This window comes from Zalophus californianus, chromosome 4 (assembly GCF_009762305.2).
Source record: "Zalophus californianus isolate mZalCal1 chromosome 4, mZalCal1.pri.v2, whole genome shotgun sequence".
Taxonomy (NCBI): domain Eukaryota; kingdom Metazoa; phylum Chordata; class Mammalia; order Carnivora; family Otariidae; genus Zalophus; species Zalophus californianus.
Genome location: NC_045598.1, coordinates 145,771,602 through 145,789,912, shown reverse-complemented (window position 1 = coordinate 145,789,912; position 18,311 = coordinate 145,771,602). Strand labels below are relative to the sequence as shown.

The 18,311-nt window shown below is 36.2% G+C and overlaps 1 protein-coding gene across 2 annotated transcripts in view; it reads right to left on the bottom strand.

The window, feature by feature from the left end:
* Window positions 1–9,554: 9,554 nt before the first annotated feature.
* RIPK2 (receptor interacting serine/threonine kinase 2) overlaps window positions 9,555–18,311 on the bottom strand; it is a 29,466-nt gene continuing 20,709 nt past the window's right edge. For both annotated transcript variants that reach the window (XM_027571155.2, XM_035727329.1), the window contains 5 exons: window positions 17,997–18,082; window positions 13,683–13,766; window positions 12,742–12,835; window positions 10,958–11,113; window positions 9,555–10,373 (listed from right to left, as the gene is read on the bottom strand). In XM_027571155.2, the coding sequence (XP_027426956.2) occupies window positions 10,036–10,373; window positions 10,958–11,113; window positions 12,742–12,835; window positions 13,683–13,766; window positions 17,997–18,082 (758 nt within the window). In that variant the 3' untranslated portion in view covers window positions 9,555–10,035. The remainder of the gene's footprint in view (window positions 10,374–10,957; window positions 11,114–12,741; window positions 12,836–13,682; window positions 13,767–17,996; window positions 18,083–18,311) is intronic.

Sequence of the window (18,311 nt, the reverse complement as noted above, 5' to 3'; positions counted from 1 at the left end):
GCTCCCTCACTTTTGAAATATTATAGCACTCATTTATACTTTTTCTGATGGAGTATCATTTTTGCTTATGCTGTTCTTTATATGTGTCTTATACTCTCATTAGAATATATGCTAATTGTGGAAGACCTTATTTCTATGTCCCCACAGTTTATAACATGTAGAAGATTCATAGAATAGAATTAAACCTGGGACTTAGATTCTTAGTCCAGGTTCATAAATTATTAGTGGATAACGAACCTGAAGTTACCAGCTATTTTTCATAAGATTTGTAAGTAAAATCAAGATGAAATAAATGAATGTAACTTTTAGGGACACGAAGGCCCTAAGTTTAAACATTCAGTATTATCAGAAATACAAGTGACCACTTCCCACAAATAGACGGGCTCTCAGCTAAATTTGAAATATTAGGTTGACAGGGCTTTAAAGATAGCTATGAGGTCTCCTTGATTAGAGTAAGATTCTAAGAGCCTGAAGGGCAAAGTACTATATTCACATAGGCAGGCAATCAGGGTCCATTTCCTGGCCTCCTATGGGGTATCATAGTTTGTCCAAACAGGTGTGATAACAAATTTCATAAATGTGGGTGCCTTTATGGCCTGTTCTGTTGGCTCAATGAGTAAAGATGACTAAAATCAGCTGAAGATGGTAAATCTATGAAATGCTTCCAAGACGTATGCACAGCTTGTCCTTGACTTCTGGATGTATGTTCCCAGCTCTGCATAATATAAAGTCCCAAACAGTGAAAAAAGTCCAGTAATATCCCAAACGATCAGGAAAAGCCTAGAGGAGACACTATTCTAAGAACCTTCTTGGGCGATACAAGTATGCCTGAGCCTCATAGGCCCCGCCGTGGGACCCATGCTATTTAGTACAGTGATGTTCTGCTTCCTTTGGACGTTTTCTTCTTGGTCCTTGTCTTGCTTGCCTTCTCCTGGTTCTCCATTACCGAGTGTGACATGTTTACCACAGCACAGAGAAAAACGACCAGCCGTTTTGTGCTAGAATAGCATACCTGTGGGTTGATGAGAAGAAAAAAGTGGCCATTCATGAGATGGTACAAGAAAATGGCAAAAACTTTTGGCAACTCTCAAACCAACAATAATGTGAAGAATGTTCCTGAAATTCTGTTACTGAGTGAATACGCCGTATGACGCAGTTTTCAGCGTGATCCACCCATTCATTTATTCATTTCCAAAGCAGTTAAAGAACTCAGGAGAGATAGAGAGGTTCTAGGAATACAAATAACAAAGCAGAAGGAGAGAGAGGTCTAGGAATACAAATAACAAAGCATAGTCCTTGCCCTCAGGGATATCAGCCTGTTAGAACACAATTAAAAAAATCACCTGGGCTGCAATGAGCTCACGGAGAAGCAGCAACTAACTTGTCTCTGGGATTATGAGAGCGTCCTGAGGGTTGGGAATGATGACTCAGAGTTCTTGGGTGCATGAGAGGAGGGGTAAGTGGCATTCCAGGTAATGTTCACAGCATGTGCAAGGCAATGACAAAAGAAAAACTGAGTAGTTTGGTGTAGCTGAAGTTCAGGGCATAGAGGGTGATGTTAGGAGCAGAGCCTGCAAAGCTATGTAGCTGCTAACTTAAAGGGTTTCTTTCCATAAAGAGATTGTCCTGTGGATGTTTGGGGACCTTTGAAGATTAAACAGATGTGGCATGATACATTCTGTTTTAGAAAGATGAAAGACGTCTAGCATTGAATGGGCATTTCTTTACAATAATTTAAAAAATGTGTTAAATCCCATCAATTCAATTTTGAAATCTGGTCATTTCTACCCACTGCAGTCCAGGCATCATCTAGCCCCTCTCTAGTCATCTTTAGTAATCTTCAAATATGTAAACTACAGTACATCATATCATTTCTCTGCTTGAATTTATCCAGTGGCTTCCGTTACACTACCATGACATTCAAACTCTTTCCCCAAAGTCCTACGTGATTCTGGCCTCTTCTCACTACTGCGGCTTCGGCTCGCAGCTCCCTTGTCCTCAGTCACCACCTCCAACGACACTGGCCTCACTCATCCTCCTAATCTTCACCTGTCAGGCACCTCCTCTTCACTGGGGGAAATCTCTCAGACCTTGCTTTTTAAAAAGTATCCTAATCATTTTTTTAAATCTAAGGTAGGCCCTTCTCCTCCAATCCCTCTGAAACCCACTGTTCTTTGTTTTCTTCACAACATAATTGTTATTTGATGGGCTCTTATTCACTTAAATAAATTTGTCCAATTCTTGTTTGTGTTTCGTCTTCCTCTCGCACTAGAATATATATCCCTTGAGGACAGGCTTTTTACCTTTTTCATTACATCTCTACTACCTGACACGTGGTTAGTATTCACTAGTGATTTCTAGGATGAATGAATAGTAAATTTCATTGTTACATTCCTTGTCGGGGAGAGGGTACATCAGCAAGAAGTCAAGAAATCTAACACTGTGGATGATACTGTCTGAGGCAATTGTGGCATTTTTTTTTTTTTCCTTAGCAGAATGTGCCCAGGGTGTCAGCTAGCTACGACTTTTAAATCCTTTCGCCCTCTACTAGCCCACTGGGAATTTCTGCAATGTTTTCCAGTGAAAAACTTTTTTATAATCTCAAAAGTAGGTTGGGGCTTTTGGTAGAGATTGTAGGGCTTTTTATGCCTACTGAGAGGAAATTTTCCCTTAATAAATACTTTGTTCACTACAATTTATCCATCAGTATTGCATTTCTTCCATTCTAACACCCTAAATATTTAATTATTTCTGAGGTTCAAAGAGTATTTAAGGAAACGATTTTGAATACATGTCACCAAATTGAAGAACAATTATGCCAAAATCTGAGTTTGCCTAGAAGGAAACATACAAAAGTTTTTCTCTGAGTCTCTGAAAACAGTTTGTATTTATTAGCCTCTAAAATGCTTTTGTCTAGACCAGACATGCCATATGAATCACTGAAAACTCATCAAGGTCGGGTTAATGGGAAGCAAATCAGAGCAGTAAAAAGGTATCGAAACAGTAAAGAAATAGTACAGAAAACGGCTTTTTATTCTTTTCTTTTAAAAGAAAAATTTTATTTACAATAGCCAAGATATAGAAAAAACTTAAATGTACTACAATGGACGAATGGATGAAAAAGATATCACACACACACACACACACACACACACACACACACACACACACACACACTGGAATACACTCAGCCATGAGAAAGAAGGAAATCTTGCCATTTGCAACAATATGGATGGAATTTGAGGGCGTTATGCTAAATGGGATAAGCCAGACAGAGAAAGATGAATGCTGAATGATATTACTTATGTGTGGAAGCTAGAAAGAAAAAAAAAGTTATACTCACTCACAGAAACAGAGTAGAAAAGTTGTTGCCAGGAGCTGGGGAGTAGGAGAAATAGGAAAAGGTTTGTGAGAGGATACAAACTCTCAGCTATAAGGTGAGTAAGGTCTGAGGATCTAATGGTAAACATGGTGATTATAACTGACATGATGATATTTTTTAATTGAAATATGCTGAGACTAGAACTTAAAATTTCTCACCAAGAAAAGTGAAAAAAATAAAGAGAAAAATTAAGATTTGACAGCCTATGCAAAGTAGTTTCTCCCTGTGGAATAACGGAAAAATCCAGAGCATGATTTTATCTTAATAAGTCATATAAGGGCCACAGGTTGAAACTTAATTTCTGATTGGTAAAATGCCAGAAACTAAATCATATTCCATCCAGTCTCTTTATGTCCTTTCTTTCTTTTTTTTTAAGATTATTTATTTATTTGACAGACACAGCGAGAGAGGGAACACAAGCAGGGGGAGTGGGAGAGGGAGAAGCAGGCTTCCCACGGAGCAGGGAGCGCGATGTGGGGCTGGATCCCAGGACCCTGGGATCTTGACGTGAGCCGAAGGTGGACTCTTAACCTGGGATCATGACTTGAGCCAAAGGCAGACGCTTAACCAATTGAGCCACAAAGGCGCCCCTCTTTATGTCCTTTCTGAAGAAGCAGAGTATCTGGTCATTTAAGCCATACTCTCACTTAACTACATAAATCAATAAAGAACTGATTAATTTTTTCTTTTTTGTATTCTTAACTAGGGGAAGAGACTTCAAACTGGATATGAAAACACTTTTAGCTATTTTATTGGTACTTCCCCATTTGCTCAGGGTCTCAAAATATCCTCATAAAGGAATTAGCCACAGATTATGGATGTTGCAGACTAATTATCTACCATAACAAACTCCCTAGGTCAGTAGTGGAATGAGAAGTGGGACGGTAAACCGTTTATGGGGGCCCCTGGGTGGCTCTGTCAGTTAAGCGTCTGCCTTCAGCTCAGGTCATGATCTCAGGGTACTAGAATGGAGCCCTGTATCCACCTCCCTGCTCAGTGGGGAGTCTGCTTCTCCCTCTCCTTTCCCCCCCACTCCCCACCTCCCGCCCCATTCATGCATGCACGCTCTCTTTCTCTCAAATAAATAAATAAAAATATTTAAAAAAATGAATAAACAGCTTCTGGGTTATTATTTTGAGGATCATAGTTTGAACTTTTTCTAGATGTTTGTTTCTATTTCATAGCAACTTGTAATTTTAAAGATATAGCCAGTCAAATCTCTCTAAGGGTATTATTTATACTTATTTTAAAGTTGTTTTCTGTGTAATCTTTAATTTTCTTAGTTTTTTTTTCTTCAGATGTTTAATTTGGGGATTCTTTATACAGTTGGTATCCTTAAATCATGAGATTTTGATGGACACAGTGCCTTGCATCTAGACTTCATAAGCAGAGCCTGAGCAATACCATATTTTTTCTATGTAAGGATAGGAGACATGTTCCTTTTTAATATTTTAATGTACTCAGCCCCCAAACCCTTAAGAAAAGTGTGCTTACATTGAAACACACATTTTGGATGAAAAAATAAGCCAATGCTTTAAAAACTGACCTGGAAATAGAGATTATTTGGTTAAACTTGTAGATTACATAGTCTTTTATGATATTGTGTAACACTTTAAAAATATTTCAATTATATTCATTAGTGAATAGGTACATGGTTGTACCTTAATAATGATGATTAGTTGAGATTTGTCATGTTGAAGGGAGCAAGCCTGTGGCATTTTGCAGACTTTTCCTTGGCCCAGTACCATTCAACAATTAGTAACTAGGATGAAATTACAAAAGGAAACTTTGTCAAGTTTGTGGATGACAAGCTGGGAGATTCCAGATTTAGGAATCAAAACCATACTGAGTGCACTGCTGGAACTAGAATGAATTTAGAAAAATTAAGATGGATAAAGGTATAGTGTTATATGTGGACTAAAAACCCAACCCAACTTTGAGTATAAAAAAGGAGAGATGAGGCAAAACAGCATAGTTACAAAAGACAGAGGATTTTTAGTTCATTTTAGTTAAATATCAACTAAGCAATGTCATGTGACTTAAAAAATAGGCTTTTAATATATTACTTTCAAGAGAAGAGATATCCAACTGTGCTGACAAGACCTAAATGGATTAGAAGTATCACATGCAGTTACGGGTACCATACTTTGAAAGAAATACAGAACATACCTCTTAAATAGCAACTGAAGGAAGAAGGGATTATTTCAAAGTAAAAAAAAAAAAAGAGTCCTCAGAATAGAAGAGTTACCTGGAAATATTATAAAGGGTTGTCATGTGGGGGAGGGAATAGATGTTCTCTATATAAACTGTCCCAATGTTTGGAACCAGGAGCGATAGACACATACACTAGGGAAATAGATTTTTAAATCAGTGTAGGAAAGAACTGACAGAACTGTCTAGACATGAAGAACATGACCTGAATAGGTAATAGGCTCCTCCAACATCAATAGAAGTTTTTGATCATGAGATACTTGTCTATCTAATGTCTTTATTTGAGGAATTTGAGGCATAACCATGTGTAATTAATCCTTTCAACCTAGAGATTCATTAATTCTATGACATCAAATTTTAAAAGCGGGGCACCTGGGTGGCTCAGTCTGTTGAGTGTCTGCCTTTGGCTCAGGTTATGATCCCAGGGTCCTGGGAGAGAGTCCCACACCAGGCTCCCTGCTCAGTGGGGAGTCTGCTTCTCCCTCTGCCCCTCTCCCCTGCTCATACATGCACATTCTCTCTCTCTCACAAAAATAAAAATAAAATCTTTAAAAAAAAACTTAAAAGATTAGGGACACCTGGGTGGCTCAGTCAGTTAAGCATTCAGCTCTTGATTTTGGATCAGTTATGATCTCAGAGTCCTGGAATCGAGCCTTGCATCAGGTTCTGAGCTGGTCAGGGAGTCTGCTTGAGGAATTTCTTCCTCTGCTCCTCCCCCTGCTTGTGCTTTCTCTCTCTCTCTAAATATTTACTAATTTATTTTAGAGAGAGAGAGCAGGGGGGTGGCAGAGGGAGAGGGAAAGAGAGAATCCTCAAGCAGACTCCTTGCCAGGCTTGGAGCCTGATGCGGGGCTTGATTCCAGGACTCTGAGATCATGACCTGAGCTGAAATCAAGTTGGATGCTTAACTGACTGAGCCACTCGGGCGTCCCTTTAAAAATTTTTAATTAAGAATGAAATTGGTAACAAGAGTAAAGGCAGCATAATTTTCCAGGAAAAGGAGAAGGTACAGACAAGTCAAGCAAAGGAATTTTGTTTTTAAAAGAAATCTGGGTATTTGACTTTGGGGAAAAAAAAAAAAAAAAAAAAAAGAAAGGGTCCAGGGGAGAAGGGGTGGAAAAGCAGGAGATTGGGAACTGGGCTCTGAGAGATGGGAGTTGATTGTAGAGAAGAAACACATTTCTGAAGCCAATGACATGTTTGCGAGGATGGCTTAACATGAAAGATTACTGATTCTTCTGTTCTCCCAATTGATAATTTTTCTTTGTAAATTAGGAAATTAAGTATTTGGGGTGGGGGAGGGTGAGCAGAGACTTAATGACAGAGGAAGAAGATAAAAACCAGCTCCCACTGCTGGATACTGCCACTGCCACACCCCAGTCTTTCATAGTGATGCCCATTTCTTTAGTATAACTTTCAGCAAATTTATTCTTGCTTCTTGTCTTGTCCCACATCAGCTCTGCTCTTCTGCTGTCATAATTTGAGTGTTTGTCCCGTTCTTAAGTACTTCTTTAAAAAGCTGAGTGGTAGATTCAATCTACTGATCTGATTATCATGTTTAAATGATCTTTCCAAAATGTAAAACATGTCTATAATTGTTTTGGGAATTCAAGTGGATGCAAAAGAAAAAAGTTAAATTTACTAATCAAACCTCAGTTCTGAGACTATACATCGTGAAGACAACGTGGCAAACGGACATAAGGAAAACAGCTTTGTGAACCTAAAGGGCAATTATTTTATGCATAATTCTATTGCATCTCTTAAAACAAAGAGTCTTATTGTTTGCGTGTAACACCCAGTGCTCCATGCAGTACGTGCCCTCCTTAATACCCATCACTGGGTCAACCTATCCTCCCAACCCCCTCCCCTCTGAAACTCTGTTTGTTTCCCCAGAGTCCATAGTCTCTCATGGTTCATCTTCCCCTCTAATTTCCCCCCTTCATCATGGAACACTATAGCAAAAACTAATGAAGTGCTGTATGGTGACCAACATAACATAAAAAAAAAAAAAAAGACCAAAGTGACAACTACCAAAAAAAAAAAAAAAAATTCACAGTAAAAAAAGCAAGCAAACAGGGCTCCTGGGTGGCTCAGATGGTTAAGCGTCTGCCTTCGGCTCAGGTCATGATCCCAGGGTCCTGGGATCGAGTTCCGCATCGGGCTCCCTGCTCCTTGGGAGCCTGCTTCTCCCTCTGCTTCTCTCTCTCTCTGCTCCTCTGTCTCTCATGAATAAATAACTAAAATCTTAAAAAAAAAAAAAAAAAAAAAAAAGCAAGCAAACAAACAAAAAAACCAGAGTCTCAAACTTTAGCACACATAATGGCCTGGATGGTTTGTTAAAACAGATTTCTAAACTTTCCTACCTGGGATTGATTCAGGTTTGAGATAGGGGCCATGAGGCTGCATTTCTCACAAGCTCCAGGTGATGCTAATGCAGCTGCTCTGTGGACTACACTTATGGGTAAAACTCTTTTAAAATACACTGCAAAGAATGCCATTTTCAGATTATCTAGTACTATCTAGTTAAAAAAAACCAGATAATTATAGATTATTAGGTCCCTTCCTTGAGTGACAATCTTAATGTCATCCTTCCATTACTTCTATGTTTGCTGTCACACTCATATACTACCTATATTACAATTTAGTATTTCTGCTTGTCTTTTTATTTGAATATTATAAAATGAAACATTATATATTATAAATACAAAATCAGTACCACTTGTCATATGTAGGTCATTTTCAAATAAAATACAATTTAAAAAACTATAAAATTCTTGCTATTGTTTTTTTTTTTAAGATTTTATTTATTTGAGAGAGAGAGAGAGAGAGAGAGAGAGAGAGAGAACGAGCAGGGGGGAAGGGGAGAGGGAGAGGGAGAAGCAGGCTTCCCACTGAGCAAGGAGCCTGATGTGGGACTTGATTCCAGGACCCTGGGATCGTGACCTGAGCCGAAGGCAGATGCTTAACTGACTGAGCCACACAGGCGCCCGCTAAATATTGTTTCTGAAGTTCTGAAGCCTATTCTTTTTCTTAACAAGGGGGATTAAAAGATGACAGCACAATTGTGACATTCTCCTTTACTTAATTAGAAGGTTCAAAGAAGAACTGAAAAGAACTTCCTTACTATTTGACTTAAATGTTTAGTGCTGTGTCTATGTACAACCTAAATCAATCCCATCTTCTCAACTTATTTCTTAATTAAATCTTTATCCTAACACCTTAAAAATAAGAGATATAATAGATCACTCATATACTTAATTGGTTTCCATTTTTACCTAATTTCCGTATTTCTCAGAGACATAGTAATAAGGTACCACAGGTTAATGTCAAGCTCCAAATGGAGATTAAAATACTTATTTTATAATTTTAATAAAATATTTACTTGCCCCAACCTCCTTCTCCTTCTTTTTTCATACAGTGCGTCTGGTGCTTCTTGAAAGTTTGTTTAGAATTTAACCTGCATCATACTTTTTGCTGACATTATTAATAAACATTTTCAGAAGGGGGATTATGCCTTGTAAATTTTCACTTAGTGACATAAGCTATTAAACAAAAAAATTACTCACACTATATTGTTTTGGCTAAACTTGGTGAACAAGTTAAAAAAAAAAAGCAGCCTCGACATTATGCAGTAATTAAAAAGAATGAGTTAGATTTATTCATGATCTGGAAGGCTGCACATGATGTACTATTGAGTGCAAAAATTAGGTTGTAGTATCATGTATTATAATAATATTAATGAAAGACCCTTTCCCACATGAATGTATACATATGAGTAGGAAGAAGGATATAGAAGGATGAACAGTGTGCTGTTAATTTTTGGTTACCTTGGTTGCTAGTTGAGGTTAGAAATGAAGGTAGAAACATATATTGAAAGATTAATTTTTTTCTTCATAGACTTTGTCATTTTACCTTTGAAACTTTTTTTTTAAAGAAGAATTCAACGAATAGGATTTAAAAATGTAGTCTGGATAACAAAGTTTAATGAACAACTTTTGGTGAGGATTTGAACCTGGTACTACAGGTTAGAAATGCTGTACTAGCTCTAATTTATGTATAAAGCCTACATTTCCAAAAGCCAAACTGCATCTTAGACAAGTAATAAATAACCCATAAAGAAAGTGAATATGAAAATGGCTTCCATGAGAAATGCATCACACCTTAAGACATTGTTATATACAAGAATATAATTATTACATTTAAAAAATAATTTCAATTAACCAAAGAGACAAACAATTGAACTCTGTAGCAAAATGCAGACTTTCTAATATATTAATTTTAAAAAATACTATGTCATGGAAGACGACTAATATTTACCTGAAGAAGAAACTTCATTAAAGCTTCCAATACTCATGTGGATTTTATAAAGCCAATAAGATAAAGGCAACAGAAATATAAAATACCCTTTTATAGAATGACTTTTCTTCTTGAAAAAGAGTCCCTTATAAGCTTTTATTTTGACATAAATTTAAAGATTGTAACCGAGAAACCACAAGTATTTCCGGGTAAGGGTGAAGACCCATTTGCTTGTTATCTTTCAACTTCTGTACTATAATTTTGGCAAATTCTTCTCCTTGGATGTCAGTGGTGTCCAGTAACTGTCTGACTTTTGAGGTCCTTGTAGGTTTGGTACTAATGAGTTCATAGTCCTCCTTCATGATCAAGTCCCTGGACAGAAGAGCGTCTAGCGACTGGTTAAGGCAGGCTTCTGTCATCTGGCTCACAATGTCTTCCCTTTTACTCTGGATCCACTGTTGGGCTATGCCAGGCTGTGACTGCGCTGCAGAAGAGCAAAGCATGACAGATGAGTGAGGACAGGTAAACAGCTATGAGTAACACTGGATGAACAAAGAAGTAACAAGGAATAAAACCCCTAATTTTCTACGATTATGCTAATATGGAACACAAGTATTTTGGGGGATGCTGCTAATTTTCAGGAAACACTCAGATATTTGGGTTATCTCTTCTTTTCCCTTCAGTTCCCTTCCCAGAAAAAGACTTTTTATATGCTATAAATCCACGGGGGCAAAACCCAATCTATGTTATAGATATATATATTTTTTAATATAAAGGATATCCACATATTTTTTAAATAAACAAAAATAACTTCACCTTTAGTAACATATTAAGTCACACCTTTTAGCACTCCCTCCCTACATAGATGTTAGATGTTCATGGAATACCATGTGGGCCTATTATTACATGTTAGCACTCTTATCTCCTAGGATTGGAAGTACTTTCCTACTTAAGAAGGTATATATTTATCATGTTGAAGAAATAAAGACAAAACTTACTGCATGGCAAATATACTGAACATAGAGTTGCGAGGTAAACAGCATCATTTACAAAGTGTTAAATATTTACCTGAGTTTCCCTCAGCTGGGAGTGGATTTATTACTGCTAAAGAGCACAGGGTGGTCTTGTGATCACAAAATGTCCCCTTCTGAGCTGCAGAAATGTTACTATTGCAACTGTGATTTACAGGATAGTGACACAGCGTAGAAAAGTCTTGAGTTTTTCCTACAAAACACAGTATCTTCATTAGGGGTAGAATAGTCCTTAGCTATTCCTATTAGCTAAAATATCAACATCTGGGTCACACAGAGGATAGTATTCAATGTGTTTAAATTTTCACTGTTATTAAAGCTGGTTCATAAACCTAATTCCACAAGTAAATATATTTTAGAACAAAAATGTGTTTATAATGAATGTTTTTACCACACTTCTGTCTGTGCTTGCCTGTTTTATGTAAATTATAAATCATGAAACTTTACTTCTTCACATAATTCCGTATTTCTTCTGTGTCTTCTTCCTTCTGTACTTTAAATGTGTCTTCTAAATCTATTTATGATATGTGTCTTTCTACACTCTTCCTCGGTAATCCTATTCAACCTCAGGGTCTCAACTGTCACCTCTCTTCCAAAATCTATACAATTAAATTTCCTTTCTTTACTGAGCCTTAGTCTTACATTTTCAACAGTCCACTAGACATCAACCTCATATGCGCTAAGCACCTCAAATTTGAAAAAAAAAATTAAAAACTTAATTATTCATCTAACTCTAAAACCTATTTCAACTATTTCTGTTAATAGCATCAATGTTCTCCCAGTGACCAGGTTTGACAACTTGTTCGCTTTCTCTCTCTTTCTTCCTACAAGTAGAATTCTATAAACTCCTTCAGTGTGTCCTCCATAACATTTCTCTCATCATTTCTCCCTTCTTGTATTCTGGATCAGGTCTCACAACCTCTCATGTATATTACAGTAACAGACTAACAGTCTACTGATTGGTTTCCCCACCTGCATTCTCCTTTTCCTTCCAATACATATTCCAGTCAGGACGAATCTTCCTAAAGCAAAAAATTTTTGTCATGTCACACCCTTGCTCAAATATCTGCAATAGTTGCTCCCTACCCAAGTGAAAAAGCCCAAATAGCTCCGCCAAGTGTTAGAATTTGTGATGATATGACTCCACCCTATTGATCTTTTATCTCCTTTCATTCATCCTTTTTACCAGCTAAAACCAACTACTCACTGTTCTCTGTGTTTTCTTGCTTCTGTGCCTCTATGTTGTTCCTTTTGCCTGGAATGCCCATCTTTATAACTATAGGTCCAACCTTCAGTCAGAAACAATTTCTTCATGATGACAACATGGTGTAGTGGAGTGACATGAAAATATTTATCAAAAGACCTGGCTTCAAGTCTTGGATTTGCCAGCTACTAACTATGTGATCCAGGAAGTCTTGATTTTAAAAATCTGTAAAATGAGGAATATCTCCCTCACAAGGTTGTTGTGAAATGCTTTATAAAAAATGTTACTTTTCCAGTGTATTATCATAGCTCTCCATCCGTATCTCCTTTACATCATTTTCTATCTCATACTATGGTTACTCAGAAACATTTCTCTTCTCTTAGAAGGTATTTTTTAAAATATCTTTTCACAAAGTCGAACACAATGCCTTCAATATTTTAATGTATTTGTGGAACACCCCACTACTATTTTCACAACTTAAGAACATTTTTAAAAAAAATGAGTGATGGCTGCAGATGAAAGCTGTGTTCCATACAAACCATGACTGCTGACCAATAATATTATCTTAAAAAAAAATTGAAAACATGCAAGTAATACTGACTGAAAAATTTACATACTAGATAAAAAATCATTGTCTGGAGATGCTGACAGGGACTTTGAGGCTCTACTAGAATCACTACTTTCATGGGGTTGAGAGGATCCACACGATTCCTAAAGTAAATAGAAGATAAATTATTTAGATTAATAGAAAATCATTTTTAAAGATACATAGCTTTAATTTCTAAATAGTTCTTGATTTTGGGTTACTATAAAGAAGAATAAAAACTATTACAATTTATACCTTATAAAATTAAAGAAACACCTATATAAAACAAATCTTATATATTCTTAGGAGAAATTATTAATTTGAAATATGAATGAATGCTACTAAAGAAATCTTTCCTGGGCACCTGGGTAGCTCAGTTGGTTAAGCGACTGCCTTTGGCTCAGGTCATGATCCTGGAGTCCCAGGATCAAGTCCCACATCGGGCTCCCTGCTCAGCAGGGAGTCTGCTTCTCCCTCTGACCCTCTTCCCTCTCGTGCTCTTGATCTCTCATTCTCTCTCAAATAAATAAAAAATCTTTAAAAAAAAAAAAAGAAATCTTTCCTTTTAGATAGCCACGGAAATGGCATTTTGCCTTTCATTAATCATTGTAAGAGGTAAGGACAAAGCAGTATTATAGCTAGTTTACATTTGGATAAGAAGGCATAAATATAATGGTAAAAATGTAATCAATGATTTGCCTATGGACACATTGGAACACCATTCATTATATGAAACAATGACAGGGACTAAAGTTAATGGCAAACAAAGAAGCAAGGACTATGTATGATTCAATGAAATGAACAGTGGCATGAAAATTAGGAGTGTTGGAGTCTGAAATGGAGATTGCCACTGGCTACCTAATAAATCTTAAAATCTCCTGGGGCTTTAGCTTCCCACATATAAAGGAATTAAGACTAAATGATTTTTCATTTTCTGCTCATATTTTGAGTTTATCAACATAATTTTTTTACCTCCTGTGGTCCATGAGTTACAGGTATGTTCAGAGATGACTCCATTTTCTTCTTGTCACATAAGTGAATAGTGCTCGAAGCACTCTGTAACGGGAATGAATGCATATATGTCCTTTAGTTGAAGGTGACTAGGAAATTATGTAAAATACAATCTGCTTAACATACTTTATATGTTTATACAGAATCAATGGAAAGTAAAGTTAAATCATTTAAGGATATAAATATATAACCTAAAGGTAATAACTAGAGAAACAAACTTTGAATCCTGCCTCGTATCATTTGGTTACCTTGAGCAAATTTATCTTTAAAGATGGACTAATATTGGGGATGCCTGGGTAGCTCAGTTGGTTAAGCATCTTCCTTCAGTTCAGGTCCTGATTCCAGGGTCTTGGGACGGAGACCCACCTTGAGCTCCCTGCCCAGCTGGGCGTCTATTCCTCCCTCTCCCTCTGCCCCACCCCCCAACTTGTGCTCTCTCTCTCTCACTTGCTCTCTCTCTAATAAATAAATAAAATCTAAAAAAAAAAAAAGATGGACTAATACCTACATGCAGGATTGTTTAAGAGATTAAGTGAGATAATGAACAGAAGGTATAAACTAGGTACTTAATAAATTTCAATTTGTGTAAGTATATGTATCTATGTATCTACCATAATTTTTAAGTATTTACTGTATTTTAGGCACTGTGCTGGTAAGTACAAGTATTATTTTCATTTTACGGATAAGAAACTGAGGGCTAAAGTAAAGGATACAGAGTGTCCTAATGGAATGATGGGGATCATGTAGCCAGTCAGGTCCGATTTAGAATCCCAGGATACTTAACTAATTGGATTTTAGGCATGAGACTTACTCTCAGTTTACCAATCTGTAAACTGGAGATAAGAATACCTATTTTGCAGGATTATTGTAAGGAGGATTATAAACAAAAAAAGTCCTAAGATTACTTAGTAAGCATTCAATACATGCTAGCTATTGAGCAGATGATTTATTTATATGCTAAATCTCTGTATTAAAATCATTTAGTGATTTACTCCCATCTCTATAAACCAGTAGGATTAGCTGCCATCATTAGTGAGTGATTTAAAAAACAAACCTGTTAGTATGCTTCTCTTCTCCAAACCAAAATAATGTCAACTGCTCTACAGAACTTTAGAAATTGGTGGGTACTACACCCAGCCCTCCATTATTCATACCTATGACTGTCTGCTCCATTACACGGGTAAGGAATTTTAGAAAAAAACCACTATTCATCTGTATATATAATCCACCCAGCATAGTATTTTGCACAAAGCAGTCCAATGAACATTTGTTAAATACCTTTTTATGTGAACCTTTAGAATTATTCCTTGGATCTGTCTCTGTTATATAAGTTTTTCTGTGTTTTTAAATTTATTGAAACATTTCTGATAATGCAATATCCTTGAATTAATAACATCATTTCTCATAACTGATGTTATGATAATTCAAATTATTTATTAACTAGTAAATCAACCCTTAGAAAGAAATGAAATGGAATATTAAGGAAAAACTTCTTTTGGTTCAGTTTTTACTTTTTAAGATATAGGAAAGGCTATCTGTGAAAACATGATTTATGGGACCTGGTTCAAAGAACTGAAAAAAATGTAGGAACATCAAACAAAACAAGTCACCCTAACTGGTGGTCTTTGTTTTCAGAAATCCCTCCCTCCCTCCCTCTTTTCCTTTCTTTTTTTAAAAGATTTTATCTATTTATTTAAAAGACAGCATGAGCACGGGGTGGGGGGCAGTAAGAGCAGAGAGAGGGAAAAGCAGGCTCCCCGCTGAGCAGGGAGCCTGATGCCAGCTTGATCTCAGGACTCTGGGATCATGACCTGAGCCGAAGGTGGACGCTTAACTGACTGAGCCACTCAGGAGCCCCAGGTTTTCAGAAATTTCTTTCCTTTTTTTTTTTTTTTTTAAAGATTTTATTTATTTATTTATTTGAGAGAGCGAGCATGAGTGCATGCTTAAGTAGGACGGGCAGAGGGAGAGGGAGAGAACCTGGAGCAGACTCTGCATTGAGTACGAAGCCTGATGTGGGACTTGATTTCATGATCCTGAGATCACAACCTGAGCCAAAATCAAGAGTAAGGAGCTTAACTGACTGAGCCACCCAGGTGTCCCTAGAAGTTTTCTGATGAAGAATCTTATTAAATTTGTATGCTACTCTTGGCCCTGCCATTAGCTAGCTGTGTAGTGTTGTGTAACTTTCCTATACCTCAGTGTCTTACCCATAAATAGAGACGATATTCTTCCCCTACCAGTTTCAGAGAATTGATAAAGAATATTTTTAAATAGAAAAAAATACTAAAATTCTGAGTAAAAACAATATAGCTACTTAAGAACAACAAAGAAAGTAATGCTTTTTTAGTAATTTAGCAATGTTATTATTAAATGGTATTCAGGTATTTGAAAATATGTACTTTATTTTATATAAAAAGCCTAAATTTCTCCTAAAAAATGAACAGTTTTAAATATAGATCGTAGTGTTTTGCAATGATGTGGATGGAGCTAGAAGGTATTATGCTAAGCAAAGTAAGTCAATCAGAGAAAGACAATTATCATATGATCTCACTGATATGTAGAATTTGAGAAACAAGGCAGAGGACCATAGGGGAAGAGAGGAAAAAATAAAACAAGAAGAAACCAGACAGGGAGACAAACCATAAGAGACTCTTAATCATAGGAAACAAACTAAGGGTTGCTGCAGGGGAGAGGGGTGAGGCAATGGGGTAACTGGACGATGGACATCAAGGAAGGCATGTGATGTAATGAGTACTGGGTATTGTATAAGACTGATGAATCACAGACCTGCACCTCTGAAACCAATCATACATTATTTGTTAATTAATTGAATTAAAATTTAAAAAAGTGAAAAAATATAGATCTGAGTGTTTGTTTGGGGACAAAAAAAAAAAAAAAAAGAACTGGAATGGTTCTCTTCCACTTTATAACCAAGAGAACAAATTCTTCTATCCACCTTTGCTTGGGAGAAGAAGAGAAAGTTGTAAGGAGAGAAAAGAGAACTGAAAAGATAAAGCAAAAAAAAAAAAAAAATACAGAAGTTTGTAGCTACTAAGAAGTGGAGAGACTGGAATGTTCTAGAAAAGACTGTACCTACTCAGAAGCAGGAAGGTCAGTGAAAAGTTATCAAAAGAATGAAAACACAGTTCTCTAGTTCCTTAAAACACAGGCACTAATACTGCCACCATCAATTTTTAGTTTGGCTAAAGGTGGCTGTTTCTTCATGCATTTCCCTTTTAAACTAAAGGTTATGTCAAAAGATCCAGCAAACTGCAAGAGGCAATCAATGTCATTTAATGATACATAAACTGTAGACTATGCTTGTTTACAACTCAAGACTTTGGTTAATAACTGATTATTTTTATTATTATATCTCAGATGCAATTTAATGAAACTCAGCAAGTATTCAACTATGCTTACTTTGTCCCTAAAGGACTGTAGTTGCTTTTTATATTTATTTATTTATTTTTATTTTTTTAAAAAGATATTATGTATTTATTTGTCAGAGAGAGAGCACAAGCAGGGGGAGCTGCAGGCAGAGGGAAAAGGAGAAGTGATGCAGCACTCGATCCCAGGACGCTGGGATCATGACCTGAGCCGAAGGCAGACGCTTAACGACTGAGCAGCCCAGGGCCCCTGTAGTTGCTTTTTAAACAAATTTTGATAATATTAAGAAAACCTTGCAGTAATAGGTCCTTTCAATTGTTCTAATCTACAAATGCCAGAATGAGTAAATAAGACAATTGTTCTAAGTAATTCATATCAACTGTTACTTTGATTTATATAATATGGAGTTTTTGAGTGGGAAAACAAAAGAAAATAAAGCATTAAAACTATACCTTTTGGCTTCAATTATTGATACAATTCTATATCTTAACTTGGCAATAAATCTCAAAAAAAGCCCAAGAATATTGAATAAAAAGAAGTGTAAGAACCCAGACTTCTATTACTCTGTATATATTAAAACTTTAGGTTAAGAAATCCTAGTGATTTAGGGCATTCATTGTACATAACGGGCATTCATTACACATTTTAAGCTTACATTTGATATATGGGAGTTCTGGAAATGCCTCTGAAATCTAGAAGTGGCATTTGAATGAAATGGAAAAGCTCTTTGGTGACAGAGAAAACAGTATTCATAGTCTCTGTTAAACTGTAGCCTATATATGTGAAAAATATAGATAATAACTAAATTAAACTAAGCTGAAAATCTCCATGAATAATATATGATTGTTTTAAATTCAATTTCTACTATTTCATTTAGGAATTTACCTTTGTTTTCTTTAGCTGAATAACAGCTTCAAAAAAAGTTATCTCTTCAAATGTCCTCAGAACTGGTTCAAGTTCTATTAAACATTCTACATAAGAAAAAAAAATTGAGTTCAGATTGCTCTAATCATTAAACTACAAAATATAAATGCTAATATTTCACTGATAAGGCCCTAAGTCAATTTTTCCCCAAACTGATGACATTTAACCCTCTTAAGAGTCTTTATTATATGCATAAAGATAGAAATATACATCATGGAATGCACTTGAGAGTCTAAAAATAAACCCTTATAGTTATGGTTAATTGCTTTTTGACAA